This window comes from Pristiophorus japonicus, chromosome 1, assembly GCF_044704955.1.
Source record: "Pristiophorus japonicus isolate sPriJap1 chromosome 1, sPriJap1.hap1, whole genome shotgun sequence".
NCBI classification, from domain to species: domain Eukaryota; kingdom Metazoa; phylum Chordata; class Chondrichthyes; family Pristiophoridae; genus Pristiophorus; species Pristiophorus japonicus.
The window spans coordinates 235,782,454-235,803,488 of NC_091977.1; the positions used below are offsets into that span (position 1 = coordinate 235,782,454).

Below are 21,035 nucleotides of genomic sequence, written 5' to 3' on the forward strand. Positions count from 1 at the left end.
TTTAAACAGATTTATTTTGAAGGTTTTTGAAATTTATGCAACCTCGATATCCCAGCTGCATCAATTTTGTATCCCTGTGAATGGAGTTTCAATGTAGGCTATTTTGAGAGATTATTTTTATGTTGGTTCTGTTTTGTTCTGTGATCTGAGAAAAATGTGCTCTTAATGAATTCCCTGCCTAAAATGTTCCGTCTCTCTACCTCGCTCACCTCCTTTAAGACGCTTCTTTAAACCGACCTCATATGTCCTAATATCTCCCAAACTTTGTTTGATAACACTCCTGTGAAGCGCCTTGGGATGTTTTACTACCTTACTGGTGCTGTATAAATAACAGAAAAGAAAAAAAAGGACTTGCCTTTCTATATGCTTTTCACAACCTCAGGCTATTCCAATGCGTTTTACAGCCAATGTCGTACTTTCTGAAGTGTAGTTATTGTTGTAATGTAGGAAACGCAGGAGCCATTTGCACCCAGCAAGCTCCCACAACAGCAACGTGATAATGCTAGGATAATCTGTTTTTTGCGATGTTGTTTGGGGGATAAATATTGGCCAGGACACCAGGGATAACCCCTCTGCTCTTCCTTGAAATATTGCCATGGGATCTTTTATGTCCAGCTGAGAGAGCGGACGGGGCCTCGGTTTAATGTCTCAGCTGAAAACAGCCTAGATTTTTGTGCTCAAGTCTCTTGAATGGGACTTGAACCCACAACCTTCTGACCCAGATGTAAGAGTGCTACCCACTGAGCCATGGCTAACAGAAGTTGTTGTTGTTGTTGACGGGCAAGGTTGGTTCATTTATGTTATGAAATTCAGCAAGGTTTTCCTGTAGTTTGTAGTGCTCCTGTCTACAGACCTGATTGGCTCATACTAATCACAGAGTGTTTTTTTAAATTTGTTCCAGGATATGGGCATCGCTGACAAGGCCAACATTTATTGCCCATCCCTAATTTTCCTTGAGAAGGTTATGGTGAGCCACCTTCTTGAACCGCTGCAGTCTTTGTGGTGAAGGACTCCCACAGTGCTTTTAGGGAGGGAGTTCCAGGACAATGAAGGAATGGCGATATATTTCCAAGTCAGGCTGATGTGTAACTTGGAGTGGAACTTGCAGGCGATGGTGTTCCCATGCAGCTGCTGCCCTTGTCCTTCTAGGTGGTAGAGGTTGTGGGTTTGGGAGGTACTGCCGAAGAAGTCGTGGCGAGTTGCTGCAGTGCATCTTGTAGATGATGCACATGGCAGCCACAGTGTGCTGGTGGTGGAGGGAGTGAATGTTGAAGGTGGTGGATGGGGTGCCAATCAAGCGGGCTGATTTGCCCTGGATGTTGTCGAGCTTCTTAAGTGTTGTTGGCGCTGCATTCATCCAGGCAAGTGGGGAGTATTCCAACACACTCCTGACTTATGCCTTGTAGATAGTGAAAAGGTTTTGGAGAGTCAGGAGGTGAGACATTCGCCACAGAATATCCAGCCTCTGACCTGCTCTTGTATCCACAGTATTTATGTGACCACTCCAGTTAAGTTTCTGGTCAATGGTGAGCCCCAGGATGTTCATAGAGGGGGATTCAGCAATGGTAATGCCATTGAATATCAAAGGGAGGTGGTTAGACTCTCCCTTGTTGGAGATGGTCATTGTTTGGCACTTGTGTGGCGTGAATGTTACTTGCCACTTATCAGCCCAAGCCTGAATGTTGTCTAGATCTTGTATCTTTCTGAGGAGTTGCGAATGGAACTGAATGCTGTGCAATCATCAACAAACATCCCCATTTCTGACCTTATGATGGAGGGAAGGTCATTGATGAAGCAACTGAAGATGGTTGGGCCTAGGGCACTGCCCTGAGTAACTCCTGTAGCGATGTCCTGGGGCTGTGATGATTGACCTCCAATAACCACAACCATCTTCCTTTGTGCTAGATATGACTCCAGCCAGTGGAGAGTTTCCCCCCTGGTTTGCATTGACTTTAGTTTTACTAGTGCTCCTTGATGCCGCACTCGGTCAAGTGCTCACTCCGGCGACGTCCTGGCCTCCCTCCGGCTACTGATCCCACTCAACTGTGGCGCCCCTGGTGAGCACATGGTGTCTTTCAAGCACAGGCAGCCTCTATATCTACAAACCTCTATCAAGTGCAGGCAGTGGAAAGAGTGTGCTGACAGGGACTGTGGTTCTTGTATTGGACTGTTCAGCTACCCAAGAACTCATTTTTAGAGTGGAAGCAAGTCTTCCTCAATTTTGAGGGACTGCCTATGATGATGATGATGATGATGATAAGGGCAGGCACTCTCACCTCAGCTCTGGAATTCAGCTCTTATGTCCAGATTTGGACCAAGGCTGTAATGCGATCTGGAGCTGAGTGGTCCTGGCAGAACCCAAACTGAGCATCGGTGAGCAGGTTATTGGTGAGTAAGTGTCGCTTGATCATCATCATAGGCAGTCCCTCGGAATCGAGGAAGACTTGCTTCCACTCTTAAAATGAGTCCTGAAGTGGCTGAACAGTCCAATACGAGAGCCATAGTTCCTGTCACAGGTGGGACAGATAGTCATTGAGGATAAGGGAGGGCGAGATAGATTTGCCGCACACTCCGCTGCCTGCGCTCAATTTCTGAATGCTCTTGACGATGAGACTCGAGGAGCTCAGCACCCTCCCGGATGCACTTCCTCCACTTAGGGCGGCCTTTGGCCAGGTGCTCCAGGTGTCGGTGGGGATGTTGCACTTTTTGAAGGTGTCCTTGCGACGTTTCCTCTGCCCACCTTTGGCTCGTTTGCCATGAAGGAGTTCCGTGTAGAGCGCTTGCTTTTGGAGTCTCGTGTCTGGCATGCGGACTAGGTGGCCTGCCCAGCGGAGTTGATCAAGTGTGGTCAGTGCTTCAATGCTGGGGATGTTGGCTGGTCGAGGAAGCTAATGTTGGTGCGTCTGTCCTCCCAGGGGATTTGTAGGATCTTATGGAGACATCTTTGGTGGTATTTCTCCAGCGACTTGAGGTGTCTACTGTACATGGTCCATGTCTCTGAACCGTACAGGAGGGCGGGTATTACTACAACCCTGTAGACCATGAGCTTGGTGGTAGATTTGAGGGCCTGGTCTTTGAACACTCTTTTCCTCAGGCAGCCGAAGGCTGCACTGGAGGCGGTGTTGAATCTCGTCGTCAATGTCTTGTTGATAAGAGGCTCCCGAGGTATGGGAAATGGTCCATGTTGTCGAGGGTCACGCCGTGGATCTTGGTGACTGGGGGTCAGTGCTCTGCGGCGAGGACAGGCTGGTGGAGGACCTTTGTCTTACGGATGTTTAGCGTAAGGCCCATGCTTTCATACACCTCAGTAAATACGTCGACTATGTCCTGGAGTTCAGCCTCTGTATGTGCGCAGACGCAGGCATTGTCCGCGTACTGTAGCTCGACGGCAGAGGTTGGGGTGGTCTTGTACCTGGAGACGGCGAAGGTTGAACAGGTTCCCACTGGTTCTGTAGTTTAGTTCGACTCCAGCGGGGAGCTTGTTGACTGTGAGGTGGAGCATGGCAGTGAGGAAGATTGAGAAGAGGGTTGGGGCGATGACGCAGCCCTGTTTGACCCCGGTCCGGATGTGGATTGGATCTATAATGGATCCGTTGGTAAGGATCACGGCCTGCATGTCATCATGGAGCAGACAGAGGCTGAACTCCAGGACATAGTTGACGTATTTACTGAAGCGTACGAAAGCATGGGCCTTACGCTAAACATCCGTTAGACAAAGGTCTTCCACCAGCCTGTCCTCACCGCACAGCACTGCCCCACAGTTGACAAACTTTTGGGGGCATCCGAAATGGAGGAGGACGCTCCATAGACCCTCGCGGTTGACAGTGTCAAAGGCCTTTGTAAGGTCGAAGAAGGCCATGTATAAGGGCTGGTGCTGTTCCCTGCATTTTTCCTGCAGCTGTCGCACTGCAAAAATCATGTCCGTTGTGCCCCGTAGGGGATGAAATCCGCACTGTGACTCCGGGAGGAGCTCCTCGGCCACAGGGAAAAGACGGTTGAGGAGGACTCTAGCGACAACTTTACCAATGGCTTGATAGCACTGTCAACGACACCTTCCATGACTTTGCTGATGATTGAGAGTAGACTGATGGGGCGGTACTTGTCCGGATTAGATTTGCCCTGCTTTTTTTGTGGACAGGACATACCTGGGCAGTTTTTCACATTTTTGGGTAGATGCCAGTGTTGTAGCTGTACTGGAATAGCTTGGCTAGAGGTGCAGCTAGTTCGAGAGCATCAGTCTTCAGCACGACAGCGCCCATAGCCTTTGTCGGCGCTCATAGCCTTTGCTGTATCCAGTGTGCCCAGCCACTTCTTGATATCACGTGGAGTGAATCAATTTGGCTGAAGACTGGTATTGGTGATGGTGGGCACCTCAGGAGGAGGCCGATATGGATCATCCGCTTGGCACTTCTGGCTGAAGGTGGTTGCAAACGTTTCAGCCTTGTCTTTTGTACTTACATGCTGGGCTCCCCATCACTGAGGGTGGGGATATTCATGGGCTTCCTACTCCTGTTAGTTGTTTAATTGTCCACCACCATTCACGACTGGATGTGTCAGGACTGCAGAGCTTTGATCTGATCTGTGGATTGTGGGATCGCTTAGCTCTGACTGCAGCATGCTGCTTAGAATGCATGTCATCCTATGTTGCAGATTCCAGGTTGGTGCCTCATTTTTAGATGGAGCTGCTCCTGGCATGCTCTTCTGCACTCTTCATTGAACCAGGGTTTGTCCCCTGGCTTGGTGTTAATGGTAGAGTGAGGGATATGCCGGGCCATGAGGTTATGGTGGAATACAATTCTGCTGCTGCTAGTGGCCCACAGCGTCTCATGGATGCCCAGTTTTGAACGAGTAGATCTGCAAATATGGAGTGAGTATTGACACTAGAGTGAGTATTGACAGGGGAATTACCCAATCATCTTCATTCATGCCAGGACTTATGCTGTCACTATATACAGCCTTAAACATATCCCAGGCTGTAAGCAATATTGAAGGGGCTGGGTATCTTTTTTCTCGAAAAGACAATGCTGAGGGTTGACATGATAGAAGTCTTTAAGATTATGAAAAGGTTTGATAGGGTAGATGTAGAGAAGATGTTTCCATTTGTGGGGGAGAACAAAACTAGGGGCCATAAATATAAGATAGTCACTAATAAATCCATTAGGGAATTCAGGAGAAACCTCTTTACCCAGAGAGTGGTGAGAATGTGGAACTTGCTACCACATGGAGTGGTTGAGGCAAATAGCAGAGATACATTTAAGGGGAAGCTAGATAAGCACATGAGGGAGAAAGGAATACATTATGCTGATGTGGTTAAATGAAGTAGGGAGGGAGGAGGCTCATGTTGGAAATAAACACTGGCATGGACCAGTTGGGCCAAATGGCCTATTTCTGTGCTGTAGATTCTATGTAATTCTATGTAACATGTCTTTCAAAATAAGACTGTGCACCTTTGGTACTTTCTGCTGGTTTTATGATAACTATTTTTTGTGTTTTGAAAGTATATTCCAATATCTAATTTCTCTTTCCAATGCAGCCTAAGAATGAAAAAATCTGTACTTTTCTGACAGATTTTCAGGGCCGATATCACACTTTCTCTCATTGGGGTACATTTTCATCTTTACGGCATGGGCGTAATGTGGTTAAGGGGGATTGCCTGTTCCTTAAAGAAGTCACCTGATTTTTAATCCATTGATTACAATTGATTTCAATGCAATGAAAATTGGATAGGTTGTAAAACAGCCAGGCAATGCTCCCCAGATTACTCTCCGTGCACTGAAGATGAAAATCTACTCCATTATCTTTGTATCTCTTCATCACCTTTGATGATTTTCTTACTATGTCTCTACTCTTCTGTGTGCCTCTTGCTCTCTCTCGGTACGGCTCTTAAACACTTTCTGTGTTTCGCTATTCCTTTCTCTCTGTGTGCCGATCTCTCTTTCCCCCTTTGAGTCTGGCACCCTATGCCGTTTGCACAATTGCTCACGATTTGTCTCTTTTCTCTGTACGTCTCACAGTTTCTCCCCTTCCTGTTGGCTAGTCCTGACAAATTGGCAACGGACTTGGGGCTTCAAACCTGTGACAGACGCAGAAGTGATCTTGAGTCTCAGAGAGCAGGATATTGCGGTAGATGGTACCCTGTGACCTTTACAATTAATGGGGTAGGAGTGAGCTGGGAGGCTTGGGTCTTGGGGGGGGCCAGACAACTTTGGACATAATCTTTTTATTTATATAGACCACAACAATAACTTGTATTTATATAGCACCTTTAACATAGTAAAATGTCTCAAGGCACTTCACAGGAGTGTTATAAGACAAAAATAAATAAATTAGACATGGAGTGGCCGAAATTGTCCCTTTCAATAAGAGCCATGGTCACCTGAAAACACTCACTTCTCTGTCGGCGTGGAGGGGCTGCCATTTTGTAAATTGCTCTCGTGGATTTTCCCAACGAAGAACGTCTCCGTTCTGCCTGTGTTGCCACCCGTCGACCCCTTACCGACCGGCGGTGACCCCGTTTCCGCCCCGTGCGGGAAATTGCCCTGTGGAACCGGATCAGCCACCGGTTGGTGCCATTGACAGCTGTTCCCGGTGGGAACCTTCTTGTGGCTGGGCGGCGCGTCTGCCCTTAAAGGGGAGCGCGCACTGCCACGGCCGCCATTTTATTTGAATTGTCGGCTGACTGCCGGGTCGACCCGACAATGGCGGCCACGGGTTCGGCCAGGTCACCAACAGGCAACCTGGCAGCCCCACTTGGGTTCCAGGCTGCTGGCCTGGCCGAAACCCTCCCTGGTGGCCCAGTGTTTACCACTAAAGTGGCTGCAGAGTTCGCAGCGGTTCTTCTTTAACTGAATGGGAGGGACGTTGTGATGCGTCAGCGCGACATGGCACGTCCGCATTGCACTGACGTCATCAACGATGCTCTGATAACTCGGAACGACGGCCGCTCCGACCCGCCCCCACCCCGACACACCAACATCACTCCAACCGGAAACAAGAACCAAAGTGCTGAAATCTCCAGATTTGCAAGAGAAAAATAAACCTACAATAGTAGTACGTAGTGAAAGAATTAAGCACTTAATATGATATTCCTTAACTTGATATTGTTGACAAGAGATCAGCACTGCAATAGCATGCATTTCTATAGTGCCCCTGACATACATCAGTGTCAGAGAGTTAGCAGTGGAGGTGAGTTATGTTTCAGAGCTGAAAGAAGCTGTTCTTGGATCTAGATGTAGGAAAGAAAACTCAGATTGAAGTCTAGCAGTACACCAAAGGGCTTGCACCTCTGGATTTAGTCTGAGGTAACAGCTGGTGTCAGCTGTGGCTCAATGACAGCACTCTTGCCTCTGAGTCAGACAGCTGTGGATTCAAGTCCCACTCTAACATCTTTGAGCACGTAATCCAGGCTGACTCTCCCAGTGCAGCACTGAGGCAGCACTGTCTGCTCTTTCAGGTGGATCTAAAAGATCCCACAGCACTATTTCGAAGAAGGGCAGAGAAGTTCTCCCCATTGTCAATATTTATCCCTCAACCAACAGCACAAAAACAAATTATCTGGTCATTATCACATTGCTGTGAACTGGGGAGGATTGGAGGGGGAGAGTGTCTGTGAACTGGGGAGGATTGGAGGGGAGAGTGTCTATGAACTGGGGAGGATTAGAGTAAGAATTTATCTCTGAAGAGGAAGTACAGAGCCTTTGAGAGGAGGGGAGGAGTGAGTGTTGAGGGAGCTTTTCAGGAAGAAATGGTCTATTAGTCTGTTGAATAGCCCTAATGTTACTTAATGCTCTTCAATTAAAAATGTATTTGTTGTGAAATAAAAGGTGGTTAATATTCAATGCACCATTTTTATTATGTGAAAGTTTAAAGATTTCTGGTCAGAGTGTGCTCCCAGACCCCGATAGCAATGCACTGCCAGTTGGCACAGGGGTGGGGGAAAGGAAGGGGGATGGGCAGCATTTAGATGAAGGGTGTACAATTCTAAATTTGATTGGAATGATCCTGTAATTGATAAGATTCGGTTCAAATATATTCTATTTGCTGCTTGTTTTTTTTTGAAAGAATATTAATTAATATCCTTTTCTCCTAGTAATAAATTATCTGCTATTTCTGGGAGAAAAAAAGATGTAATATATGAAGATGAAGAATTAATTCCCAAATGGTAGGTAGAGAGCAATTTTCATTAACACTGAACAAGTGTCCCTTATGTTTTAGGAAATTCAATGCCCAAGTTGATCCAAGACTCCACAATGCTGGAAAATGCACCAAATAATTGAAAACAAAGTCTAAAATGTTCTTGTACCTTCCACACTTGTATTATTTTTAAGGGCTTTAATTTCATATTTATGTTTTTTTTCTCCAAAGAAGTGAAGGAATATTAGGTATGCTGGCAGTGTAAGTTTACAAGCTACTGCACTTTCAGTGTAATTACTTGTTGTTGCAGGTCATAGTTGGGGCCATTTTTGCATTCGGAACTTGATTGGGATTTGTTGGTCAGTTTCTGCTAGTATTCTAAGTTGGCACGTACCTGGGAAGGTTGATGGAGCCAGAGACAGGGACAGGAACCAAAATCATTGGCCCTGTAATTACGGTTGGCGGTGTAGCTACAAAGTATGTCTCCGACCTCCGAAAGGAATTCGCACTTACCCGGTGCGAAGTCCCACACGTGAACTTGCTGTCAGATGCTGCAGAGCGCAGGGCATCATGGAGCCCAGGAGTGCAGCCTAAGGCGCTGATGCATCCAACGTGCTGAGAATGGTAAGGGGCGAGATTCCTTCAGAGTATAAGGAAATGCCTTTGTTTGACTGCACTGTAGTTCGAGAGGTCAGCAGTTCATGTTTATTAATCCTAATATTGACATTGAATTGAATATTTAGATATATTTGCAAACTTTTGCAGGAAGAATGCAATTGCACTTTGTTAGGGAAGGGAATAGACTCGAATTTTCTCGCCGATCCAAAGAAGAAAGAAAGAAAATCCACAATAAAATGGCTAATTATCTAAACTTTTAAACTTGGGTATAACATTTTTTACATTGCGATCATTCTAACAAAGTTGACCTCCACCTTATCTGTCTACATAAAATGATATTGTTTCACTTCTTAAGAGAAATTGATTTAATCCTTGATTAAAATTATATCTTGAAACAAATGCATAACATTGCAACAGTTTAAAAAAAATTGAGACATCCTATTAATTCCTCAACTTTTCTGCGTTTTTTGGAGGCACGGGTGGTGGGAGGTGGTGACATGAATAGGTAGGGAGCAGTTTACTTTCAGACCCTTTCTAAAGCTGAAAGGAAAAAGAGAGTTAATTAAAGCTGTTTGCACCAACCGTTAAATTTTCATGCGTAATTGCTGGGCAGTTGGTGGGCAAATCATTAGCAGATGATCGGTCAAGTCGGAACTTGACAGATCGCGTACTCAGAGAGTCCGCTGTCAGACCGACCGCAAATTTTGCCCCAGTGTTAGCCACTGTGCTCCAATTAATTGAAGTGACTATACAGCACTATAACACGGTACCACACAGACAATAGAATAGTTTTAATATACTTAAGTAGATCTCCCATTGTTTTACTCATCCGCTGCTGAAACCCTCATCCATGCCTTTGTTACCTCTAGACTTGACGATTCCAATGCACTCCTGGCTGGCCTCCCACATTCTACCCTACATAAACTAGATGTGATCCAAAACTCGGCTGCCCGTGTCCTAACTCCCACCAAGTCCCGCTCACCCATCACCCCTGTGCTCGCTGACCTACATTGGCTCCCGGTTAAGCAACGCCTTGATTTCAATATTCTCATCCTTGTTTTCAAATCCCTTCATGGCCTTGCCCCTCCCTATCTCTGTAATCTCCTCCAGCCTCACAACCCCCGTGATGTCTGCGCTCTTCTAATTCTGTCCGCTTGAGTATTCCTGATTATAATCGCTCAACCATTGGTGGCCGTGCCTTCTGTTGCCTCGGCCCTAAGCTCGGGAATTCCCTCCCTAAACCTCTCCACCTCTCTACCTCTCTTTCCTCCTTCAAGACGCTCCTTAAAACTTAACTCTTTGACCAAGCTTTTGGTCACATGACCTAATTTCTCCTTATGCGGCTCGGTGTTAAATTCTTTATCTCCTAATACTCCTGTGAAGCCCCTTGGAACATTTCACTCCATTAAAGGTGCTATATAAATACAAGTTGTTGTTGTTGTCAGTAGGATGATGAGCTCTTTTATAGTGTAACACCTTACTATGGACAATGTGGACAATTCTGTTGCAAAGGTGGATCTATGTTAAGCAGGGTCCAAATCTAATTAATGTCAGATAGAACTTAATTGCTGTTTGGTGAGGTAAATATGCAGATTAGAAGGTGTTTAGAAGTTTCTGTCTCCAGTTCAGAAGAAACAGCATGAAATTACTGCCTTCTTCACCCTTATATACATTTGACACGTCAAAGTGCGACAGACTATTGTATACGATAGGTAGAGGATTAGTTGAGTTGAGCTATTTGTTCTGTGTTTTAAATCTTTACTTTTCCCTCAAACTTTGTTAAAGATGTTATCTGATTGTGGTAAACAAAGCGTATGGGAGGCAGAAGAGAATCAAAGGCTATGCTGATAGGGTGAGATGAAGAGGGGTGGGAGGAGGCTCGTGTGGAGCATAAACACCGGCATGGACCAGTTGGGCTGAATGGCCTGTTTCTGTGCTGTACATTCTATGTAATTCTGTGTAGCCCAGTAATTCTATTTGAAAAAAATTCTCGGATGAAGAAATGACAAAATCAGATCTTTTACTGCCTCCTTAACACTGATAAAGTCTAGTAAAGTATTATTCAGTAAATGTTCTCGTTTTTTGAATATGATTACAGCAATGTGCTTTTGAAACATTCAGGACTCACCTACCTGTGACTTTGAGACTTGAGAGTGGTCACAAAAGACTTTGGGGCTGAAATTGCCCCCCTCTTTAAGGTCCATTACTGCTTCTAAGAGGCGGTAATGGGCGGTAAGATATTTCCGACCAGGGGAAGGCGGCTGGTGCAACCCATTCTAAATTACCCCCAAGCAGGGGGAAATGGGTTTCTGCCACACCCCGTCTTCCCGCCCCGTCAGGCACGTGCCGATCTCTTACCGCCTGGCGGCAACCCCCTTCCGCCCTGCAAAGGAAATTGCCCCGCGGGAAACATAAGAAACATAAGAAATAAGAGCCGGAGTAGGCCATTTGGCCCCTCGAGCTTGCTCCGCCATTCAATAAGATCATGGCTGATAATGATCATGGACTCAGCTCCACTTCCCTGCCCGCTCCCCATAACCCTTATCGCTCAAAAATCTGTCTATCTCCGCCTTAAATATATTCAGTGACCCAGTCTCTACAGCTCTTTGGAGCAGAGAATTCCATAGATTTACAACTCTCTGAGAGAAGAATTTCCTTCTCATCTCAGTTTTAAATGGGCGGCCATTTATTCTGAGACTATGCCCTCTAGTTCTAGTCTCCCCCATTAGTGGAAATATCCTCGCTGCATCTACCTTGTCGAGCCCCCTCATTATCTTATATGTTTCGATAAGATTACCTCTCATTCTTCTGAACTCTAATGTTTATAGGCCCAACCTACTCAACCTATCTTCATAAGTCAACCCGCTCATCTCCGGAATCAACCTAGTGAACCTTTTCTGAACAGCCTCCAATGCAAGTATATCCTTCCTTAAATATGGAGACCAAAACTGTATGCAGTACTCTAGGTGTGGCCTCACCAATACCCTGTACAGTTGTAGCAGGACTTCTCTGCTTTTATACTCTGTCCCCCTTGCAATAAAGGCCAACATTCCATTTGCCTTCCTGATTACTTGCTGTACCTGCATACTAACTTTTTGTGTTTCATACACAAGGTCCCCCAAGTACCAATGTACTGAAGCAGTTTGCAATTTTTCTCCACTTAAATTATAATTTGCTTTTCTATTTTTCCTGCCAAAGTGAATGACCTCACATCTTTCTACATTATACTCCATCTGCCAAATTTTTGCCCACTCACTTAGCCTGTCTATATCCCTTTGCAGATTTTTTGTGTCCTCACAATTTGCTTTCCCACCCATCTTTGTATCATCAGCAAACTTGGCTACATTACACTCGGTCCCTTCATCCAATTCATTAATATAGATTGTAAATAGTTGAGGCCCCAGCACCGATGCCTGCGGCACCCCACTAGTTACTGTTTGCCAACAGGAAAATTACCCATTTATCACGACTTTCTGTTTTCTATTAGTTAGCCAATCCTCTATTCATGCTAATCATCATCATCATCATAGGCAGTCCCCTCGGAATAGAGGAAGACTTGCTTCCACTCTTAGAATGAGTCCTTAGGTGGCTGAACAGTCCAACACGAGAGCCACAGTCCCTGCCACAGGTGGGACAGACAGTCGTTGAAGGTAAGGGAGGGTGGGATAGGTTTGCCGCGCGTTCCTTCCGCTGCCTGCGCTTGTTTTCGGCATGCCCTCGGCGATGAGACTCGAGGTGCTCAGCGCCCTCCCGGATGCACTTCCTCCACTCAGGGCGGTCTTTGGCCATTGACTCCGGTGTCAGTGGGGATGCTTAGGAAGACATGAATATATTCATGCTAATATATTAACCCCAACCCCATGAATTTTTATCTTGTACAATAACCTTATTGAATGCCTTCTGGAAATCCAAATACACCACATCCACTGGTTCCCCCTTTATCCATCCTGCTCATTACATCCTCAAAGAACTCCAGCAAATTTGTCAAACATGATTTCCCTTTCATAAAACCATGCTGGCTCTGCTTGCTTGAATTATGCTTTTCAAAATGTCCTGCTACTGCTTCCATAATGATGGGCTCCAGTATTTTCCCAATAACAGATGTTAGGCTAACTGGTCTATAGTTTCCTGCTTCTTATCTGCCTCCTTTTTTAAACAGTGGCGTTACATTTGCGGTTTTCCAAAACGCTGTGACCCCCCCAGAATCCATTGAATTTTGGTAGGTTACTACCAATGCATCCACTTCTGCAGCCACTTCTTTTAAGACCCTAGGATGTAAGCCATTAGGTCCAGGGGACTTGTCCGCCTTTAGTCCCATTATGTTACCGAGTACTAGTTCTTTAGTGATAGTGATTGTCGTAATTTCCTCCCTCCCTATAGGTCTTTGATTATCCACTATTGGGATGTTTTTAGTGTCGTTTACCGTGAAGACCGATACAAATATTTGTTCAGCACCTCTGTCATTTCCCTGTTCCCCTTTATTAATTCCACAGTCTTATGCTCTAGGGAACCAACATTTACTTTAGCCACTTATTTCCTTTTTATGTACCTGTGGAAACTCTTGCTATCTGTTTTTATATTTCATGCTAGTTTACTTTCCTAAACTATCTTCCCTCTCTTTATATCATTTTTTTTAATCGTTCTTTGCTGGCTTTTAAAAGTTTCCCAATCCTCTGGCCTCCCACTAGTCTTGGCCACATTGTAGGCCCTGGTTTTCAATTTGATACCATCCCTTATTTCCTTCGTTAACCACGGATGGTTATCCCTTCTCTTACAGTTCCTTTTCATTGCATTATATTTTTGTTGCAAATTATGAAATATCTCCTTAAATATCTGCCACTGCTCATCAACCGTCCCATATTTTAGTCTCTTTTCCTAGTCCACTTTAGCCATCTCTGCCTTCATATCTTTGTAGTGTCCTTTATTTAACTTAGTACACTGGTTTGAGATCCAATTTCCTCATCCTCCAACTGAATTTGAAATTCAACCATGTTGCGGTCACTCATTCCTGGAGGATCCTTTACTAGGAGATCCTTTCTTAATTCTGTCTCTATTACACAGTACTAGATCTAATGCCTGATCCCTGGTTGGTTCCCCAACGTACTGTTCAAGGAAACTATCCCGGATGCACTCTATGGACTCTTCATCAAGGCTATCCTGGCCAATTTGCTTTGTCCAATCAATATGAAGGTTAAAATCGCCCATGAATATTGCCGTTCCTTTTTTACAAGCCTCCATTATTTCTTGATTTATACTCCGTCCAACAATGTAGCTACTGTTAGGGGACTTATAGACTATGCTCACCAGCGACTTCTTCCCCTTATTATTCCTGACCTCCATCCAAACTGATTCAACATCTTGACCTTCTGAACCAATATCGTTTCTCACGAACGCACTGATCTCATCCTTTATTAATAGTGCTACCCCATCTAGTTTTCCTTTCTGTCTGTCCTTCTGACTTGTCAAATACTCCTGAATATTTAGCTCCCAGCCTTGGTCACCTTGCAACCATGTCTCTGTTATGGCTATCAGATCTTACCCATTTGTATCTATTTGTGCCGTAAACTTATCTATTTTGTTACGAAAGCTGTGTGCATTCAGATAAAGAGCTTTTAAATTTGCTTTAAAAATTTTTTTTCCTGCTTTGAGCCCACTTTCTGATTCACCTTTATGTTTATACATTCTGTCCCTTCCTGGCACGCTCTGGTTTTCATTTCCCCCAGTGCTACCCTGCTCTATTGCCTTCTCCTTATTCTTTGACTGTTTAAATTTTCGCTGACCTGAACCCTCCCCCCCTACTAATTCGTTTAAAACTCTCTCTACAGTCCTAGTTATTCGATTCGTCAGGACTGTAGTCCCAGTACGGTCTAAGTGGAGCCCACCCCAATGGAACAGCTCCCTCTTACCCGATTAGTGGTGCCAGTGTCCCGGTGGGAAGCTGCCAGTGGCTGGGTGGCGCATCCGCCCTTAAAGGGGAGGGCACATTACCCCGGCTGCCATTTTATTTTATTGTCGACCGACTCCTGAGTTGGCCCGACAATGGCGGCCACGGGTTCGGCTGGGCCGCCAACAGGCAGCCCGGCACCACCTCTTGCAGAGCGGCCCTTCCCTTTAACTGAAGGGGAGGGGCGTTGTGACGCAGCACAATGCAGCATGTCTGTGTACCGCTGACGTGCTCAGCGCGGCGCTGATGACACCGCCCGCCTTCCACCCCACTCCCGAAGCACGTCTGTCCCTCCGCCGGCCCAAACACCGCCGCAATCATTTTCAAAAGTTAAAGGGGCCAATTTCCTTCTATTCTCCGTTCCATGCAGAATACCAAAGGGCAGAAAACACTAGTGGACTGGAGGGTAGCTAATGTAACACTACTTTTTAAAAAAGGAGGGAGAGAAAACGGGTAATTATAGACCGATTAGCCTGACATCAATAGTGGGGAAAATGTTGGAATCAATTATTAAGGATGAAATAGCAGCGCATTTGGAAAGCAGTGACAGGATCGGTCCAAGTCAGCATGGATTTATGAAAGGGAAATCATTCTTGACAAATCTTCTAGAATTTTTTGAGGATGTAACTAGTAGAGTGGACAAGGGAGAACCAGTGGATGTGGTGTATTTGGACTTTCAAAATGCTTTTGACAAGGTCCCACACAAGAGATTGGTGTGCAAAATCAAAGCACATGGTATTGGAGGTAATGTACTGATGTGGATAGAGAACTGGTTGGCAGACAGGAAGCAGAGTGTCGGGATAAACGGGTCCTTTTCAGAATGGCAGGCAGTGACTAGTGGGGTGCCGCAGGGCTCAGTGCTGGGACCCCAGCTATTTACAATATACATTAATGATTTAGATGAAGGAATTAAGTGTATTATCTCCAAGTTTGCAGATGACACTAAGCTGGGTGGCAGTGTGAGCTGTGAGGAGGATGCTAAGAGACTGCAGGGTGACTTGGACAGGTTAGGTGAGTCGGCAAATGCATGGCAGATGCAGTATAATGTGGATAAATGTGAGGTTATCCATTTTGGTGGCAAAGACACGAAGGCAGAATATTATCTGAATGGCGGCAGGTTAGGAAAAGGGGAGGTGCAACGAGACCTGGGTGTCATGGTACATCAGTCATTGAAAGTTGGCATGCAGGTACAGCAGGCGGTGAAGAAGGCAAATGGTATGTTGGCCTTCATTGCTAGGGGATTTGAGTATAGGAGTAGGGAGGTCTTGCTGCAGCTGTACAGGGCCTTGGTGAGGCCTCACCTGGAATATTGTGTTCAGTTTTGGCCTCCTAATCTGAGGAAGGACGTTCTTGCTATTGAGGGAGTGCAGCGAAGGTTCACCAGACTGATTCCCGGGATGGCAGGACTGACATATGAGGAGAGACTGGATCGACTGGGCCTGTATTCACTGGAGTTTAGAAGAATGAGAGGGAATCTCATAGAAACATATAAAATTCTGCCGGGATTGGATAGGTTAGATGCAGGAAGAATGTTCCCAATGTTGGGGAAGTCCAGAACCAGGGGACACAGTCTAAGGATAAGGGGTAAGCCATTTAGGACTGGGATGAGGAGAAACATCTTCACTCAGAGAGTTGTTAACCTGTGGAATTCTCTACCACAGAAAGTTGTTGAGGCCAGTTCATTAGATATATTCAAGAGGGAGTTAGATATGGCCCTTATGGCTCAGGAGATCAAGGGGTAGGGAGAGAAAGCAGGAAAGTGGTACTGAGGTGAATGATCAGCCATGATCTTATTGAATGGTGGTGCAGGCTCGAAGGGCCGAATGGCCTACTCCTGCACCTATTTTCTATGTTTCGATATTTCTATGTATTCGGGCGGAGAATATTCATTTAGTTCGAATTATCCACCCTGTTTGGGGCAGAGGGCAATTTCTAGCCCATTGGCTTTTCACATGTAAAGGAGGTTGTTTTTGGTACTTGTACTTTAGGAATGTGTTCCAGCTGGTCTACAATAAAGCGCAATCCAATTACTCCAAACATGCATAGAGCTCAAATCTTGAGCCTTCCAGCACTTCACCAGCTGAATGTCTCCGGAAACAGATGGGTTGATAAAAATAGAGCTGATTTTGATGTTTAACTTGAGGGTGTGTTGCTTTTTGTCATCAACATTGATCACTTAATGATTAGTGACACTCCTGTGTCTTTTGATAAAGTTGCAACTGAAAGCATCAGTTCTCTCGTGTACCAGGCTCTGGCCCCCAGTTCCAAATGAAACATTCATTAGTGTCATGTGCCAAATGCTTTATATAATGGGAGGATCAAAGGGGAGAGTGCATCATTCGGATGCTGGGGGGAGCATGCACTATGGGACCACAACATCTGAGGCACCACAGCAGCTTCTGTAGTGACGACAGCTCATCCCTATGTTAACTATGCTATACTTTCAGCTCGTCATCATGGCTGGGACTGTGCTGCTCGCCTATTACTTTGAGTGCACAGACACCTTTGAGGTGCACATCCAGGGGTTCTTCTGCCAAGACGGTGACTTAATGAAGCCGTACCCAGGACCAGAAGAAGACAGCTTCATCTCTCCACTCATCCTGTACTGTGTGCTGGCAGCAACTCCAACCATCATTGTAAGTAAAACAAACTACGCTGCATGTAGCTGTCCATCTGCAAATGCATATCCATCTCTACCTATCGTTCCCCTGTCGAACTCTTCCCATGTTTCCTTTGCTGTTTCTCCCCCTCACTCCTGTTCTCTTGTTTTCTCTGCAAACACACTTTGGTGTATAGTTGTGTCTCTGCCACTCATTTTCCCTCAATGTTGTTTTTCATCTCCCTTTCTCTTGAATCTAATGATAAGAATGTTATAGCTTTTGCAAATGATTTCAGTTCAGAACCCGATACATAATTTTGGTTTGTACATCATTTAAACAAAAAAAAATGAGAGTATTTGCAAGACTGCAGTATGGCGTGATTAGCTCATTCTCAGCTTAGCGTTAGAAATTATGCTACCGTTGTTAGATGCTACATTTTGTAAATGAATGTTTCCGTTCCACGGGCAGTGCTGCTGGTGCTTTGCCTTGTTTAATTGTCAGTGCTTATGCATCAGTCTCTGATAGCCAAACCGAAGCTCTATAACCGTAATAAAAATAATTGCTGCTTCACAGAAAGCATGAAGTGGCGACCCATTCACAACCTCTTACATGGGATGCCCACACACTCCTACACCCACCGACCAGAGAACCAGCTCACATTCAGAGAGCTTGGTGTCAATGAGAGAGAGAGAGAGATTGATCCATTTTCTGTCATAGGATTTCAGGAATTTGCCACTTTTTAATCTGAGAGGACAGCATTTTTACAAATTGATTTTATTTTTCATTGTCTTATGTTCCCGACTACTTTATAAGCCTCCTCCATTGCCATCTATATGTTTAACCTAATCAATCTAAATGAAAAAGATTCCTGCTAAGCACCATAATTCTGTGATATCTGTCATTTTTGATTCATTTCTGCTTGCTGCAGTGTTCTCCTTCGATATTCTCCAGGTAATTGTATACTACATTGGATCGGTTGTTACAAAAATAATTAAAGTACTTGATGCCAAGTTGCAGAAATTTGCGAGTGAATTGTATTCAATCCCAGAATAGTGCTGATGTATTTGCCAGGAGCTTTCTTAACATTATTATAACTTGCAAACATTTTGGAAGGAGGGTGTTCTGTGAGCTGGGGTTGTTTTCTCCAGAAAAGAGAAGGTTGAGAGATGAGCTGATAGAGTTCTTTAAAAGTATGAAGGGGTTTGGTAGGGTAGAAGTTGGCCCTGATATTTACTCACGGCCATGGCGAGAGCAACCGGTGGAGTGGGTGCGATGGGGTGAGGATTTCCGGGCAGGGAAACCTGGTGGGGGGGAAGTTGGAGATCGTGGGGGAGTTGGAGATCAAGGAGAGAGTGGGGGGATTTGGGGATCAACAAGGGGAGCAGGGAGTTTGAGATCGGCGGGGGGGTTGGGGGGAGTCGGAGTTCGGGAGGGGGGAAATTGGAGATGGTGGGGGAGAGTCAGAGATCGGGGGGGGGGGAAGTTGGATATCAGGGGGGGAATCGGGGTGGGGGGGGAGTCGGAGATCAGGGGGAGTCGGAGATCGGGGGCTGTCGGAGATCAGGGGGTGAATTGAGGATCGCGGGTGGAGTTGGAAATCGGGGGTTAATCGGAGGGGAGAGGGGAGTCAGAGATTGAGGGGGGAGTTGGAGATCGGGGGTGAGTCAGAGATCAGAGGGAGAATCAGAGATTGGAGGTGGGGAAGGTCAAGATCGCGGAGGGATCGGAGATTGGGGGGAGGGTCGGAGATCGGGGGGGGTGAATTGGGAGGGGGGAGTCGGAGATCGGTGGAGGTATGGGGGGGGGTGAGTCGGAGATCGAGGGGGGAGAGTCGGAGGTCGGCGGGGGGTCAGAGATCGGCGGGGGGTCAGAGATTAGTGGGGGAGAGTCGGAGGTCGGATGTGAGTTGGAGATTGGGGGGTGGAGTCGGAGATCAGGAGGGGAGGGGGAGTCGGAGATTGGGGAGGAGGAAAGTCGGAACTCCTGAGTGGGAGGGGAGTCGGCCGATTGCGGGAAGGGAAGCAGGTAAGCTTGAGTCTCATTCTGATTCCCGCATTTAAAAGCTCAGTCGGTGTAGGATCTCAGACAAATGATCCACACTTTAGAAAATAACCAAGCACTCGTGCGAAAGATCCATGGCTTGCAACCGCAGGAGCTGTAATTGAAGTTGCTAAGCTGGCCTTTTCCACCTCCAGGATCCTGTTGCTGACATTGTAGTTTTTGAACACTAGGGGCGAGTGTGATATATTGGACCTAACCTGGACTGGACCTTATGGGCTGGAGAGTTGAATTGCAATTAACTTTTTACTTCTTTTGGCATCACGCCCAAGCCCCATCCTGTTACCACCCAACATCAACAACAACTTGCATTTATATAACACCTTTAATGTCGGAAAACACCCCCAAGGTGCTTCACAGGAGCATTATCAGGCATTTTGACACTGAGCCACATAAAGAGATATTAGGACAAGTGACCAGAAGTTTGGACAAAGAGGTAGTTTTTCAGGAGTGTCTTAAAGGAGGAGAGAGAGGTGGCGAGGTTTCGGGAGGGAATTCCAGAGCTTATGGCCCAGGCAGCTGAAGGCACGGCCACCAATGGTGGGGTGAAGGACCAGTAAGGCGTTACTGAGTAGCAATTAGGAGATTGGGCCATGACTCATTTTTCTCCACCCAAACTAGAGGCACCGAGGTCTTTTGTACTCTCACCAATATCTGGGATGCATCAGTTACCAGTATCTACTGCGAATTGAGCCTGAGACCTTTCTGGTTTAGCTTGGCTAGCACTTTGTGCCTTTACCGCACCATCAGAGGAACATGAATGGTAATTATTTTTAATCTTAAGAAAAATTATCATTCCCTGTCAATGGAATAAATTCGATGTGATGTCCCTCTGTGAATGGCCTACTTCCTAAGGGCTGAAGCAATTGTCTTTCTGAAAGCTTTAGACACACCTCAGTGACTTGAAGGTGAGGCGTGTGTCTCGATTCGTTAGCAGGAAATTGTTTAATGCTTCCTTTTCTGTCTTTATTCCTACAACACAACAGTGACTACACTCCAATAGTACTTCATTGGCTGTAATGCACATTGTGACTTCCGCTTGTCGTGAAAGGTGCTATGTTATTGGATGAGCAATATTGGGAATCTGCACATTCTTCTTGGAAGCATGTTAGTTCACAAATCATCTATGTAAAGCAATAGTTCGAGGAGGAGTTAAATATTCCGGTACTTCTCACAACCACGACTTGAAATCCACATGAAAACATTTTGATATTGTTTTTCCACGCCATAACTCCAGCCCCACATCGGCAGTGATCTCACCCATCATTGAAAGAACAGGCTCATGTTGTTTCTCATTGCAATCCAGATTCTCTTTTCAATAATTGAGTTTATATAATTATATATTATATATATATTTCTCTTTATTTGTTCTGCATTTATGCTAATTTCCTCCAAAAATGCAACAGCCAAATAGTTAAATAGCAAACTGGTGCCCTTTGTCCAGCTTAGAGATAAAACACGTTGCTTTTGATAAAGTTTTCTTCTCTCATCTGTCATAGGCAGAGTTCAAGCAATTCCTTGTAATTATGGAGCTGAGCGGGGGGGTCAGTGAAAGCCCAATAAGATTATATCAGTTGGTGCAGTTGACACCTCAGTGACTTCCAAGTGATCATGAACTGCTAAATGAACAGATATTGAAAATCCAAAAGATTTACTATCTGCATCCATTCATTCCTGTTAAC

At 45.5% G+C, this 21,035-nt stretch overlaps 1 protein-coding gene across 5 annotated transcripts in view; it reads left to right on the top strand.

Moving 5' to 3' along the window:
- Positions 1 to 21,035, top strand: part of plppr1 (phospholipid phosphatase related 1) — a 164,032-nt gene that overhangs the window by 63,581 nt on the left and 79,416 nt on the right. For all 5 annotated transcript variants that reach the window (XM_070888366.1, XM_070888365.1, XM_070888362.1 and 2 more), the window contains exon 3: positions 17,143 to 17,331. In XM_070888366.1, coding sequence (XP_070744467.1) covers positions 17,143 to 17,331 — 189 coding nt within the window. The remainder of the gene's footprint in view (positions 1 to 17,142; positions 17,332 to 21,035) is intronic.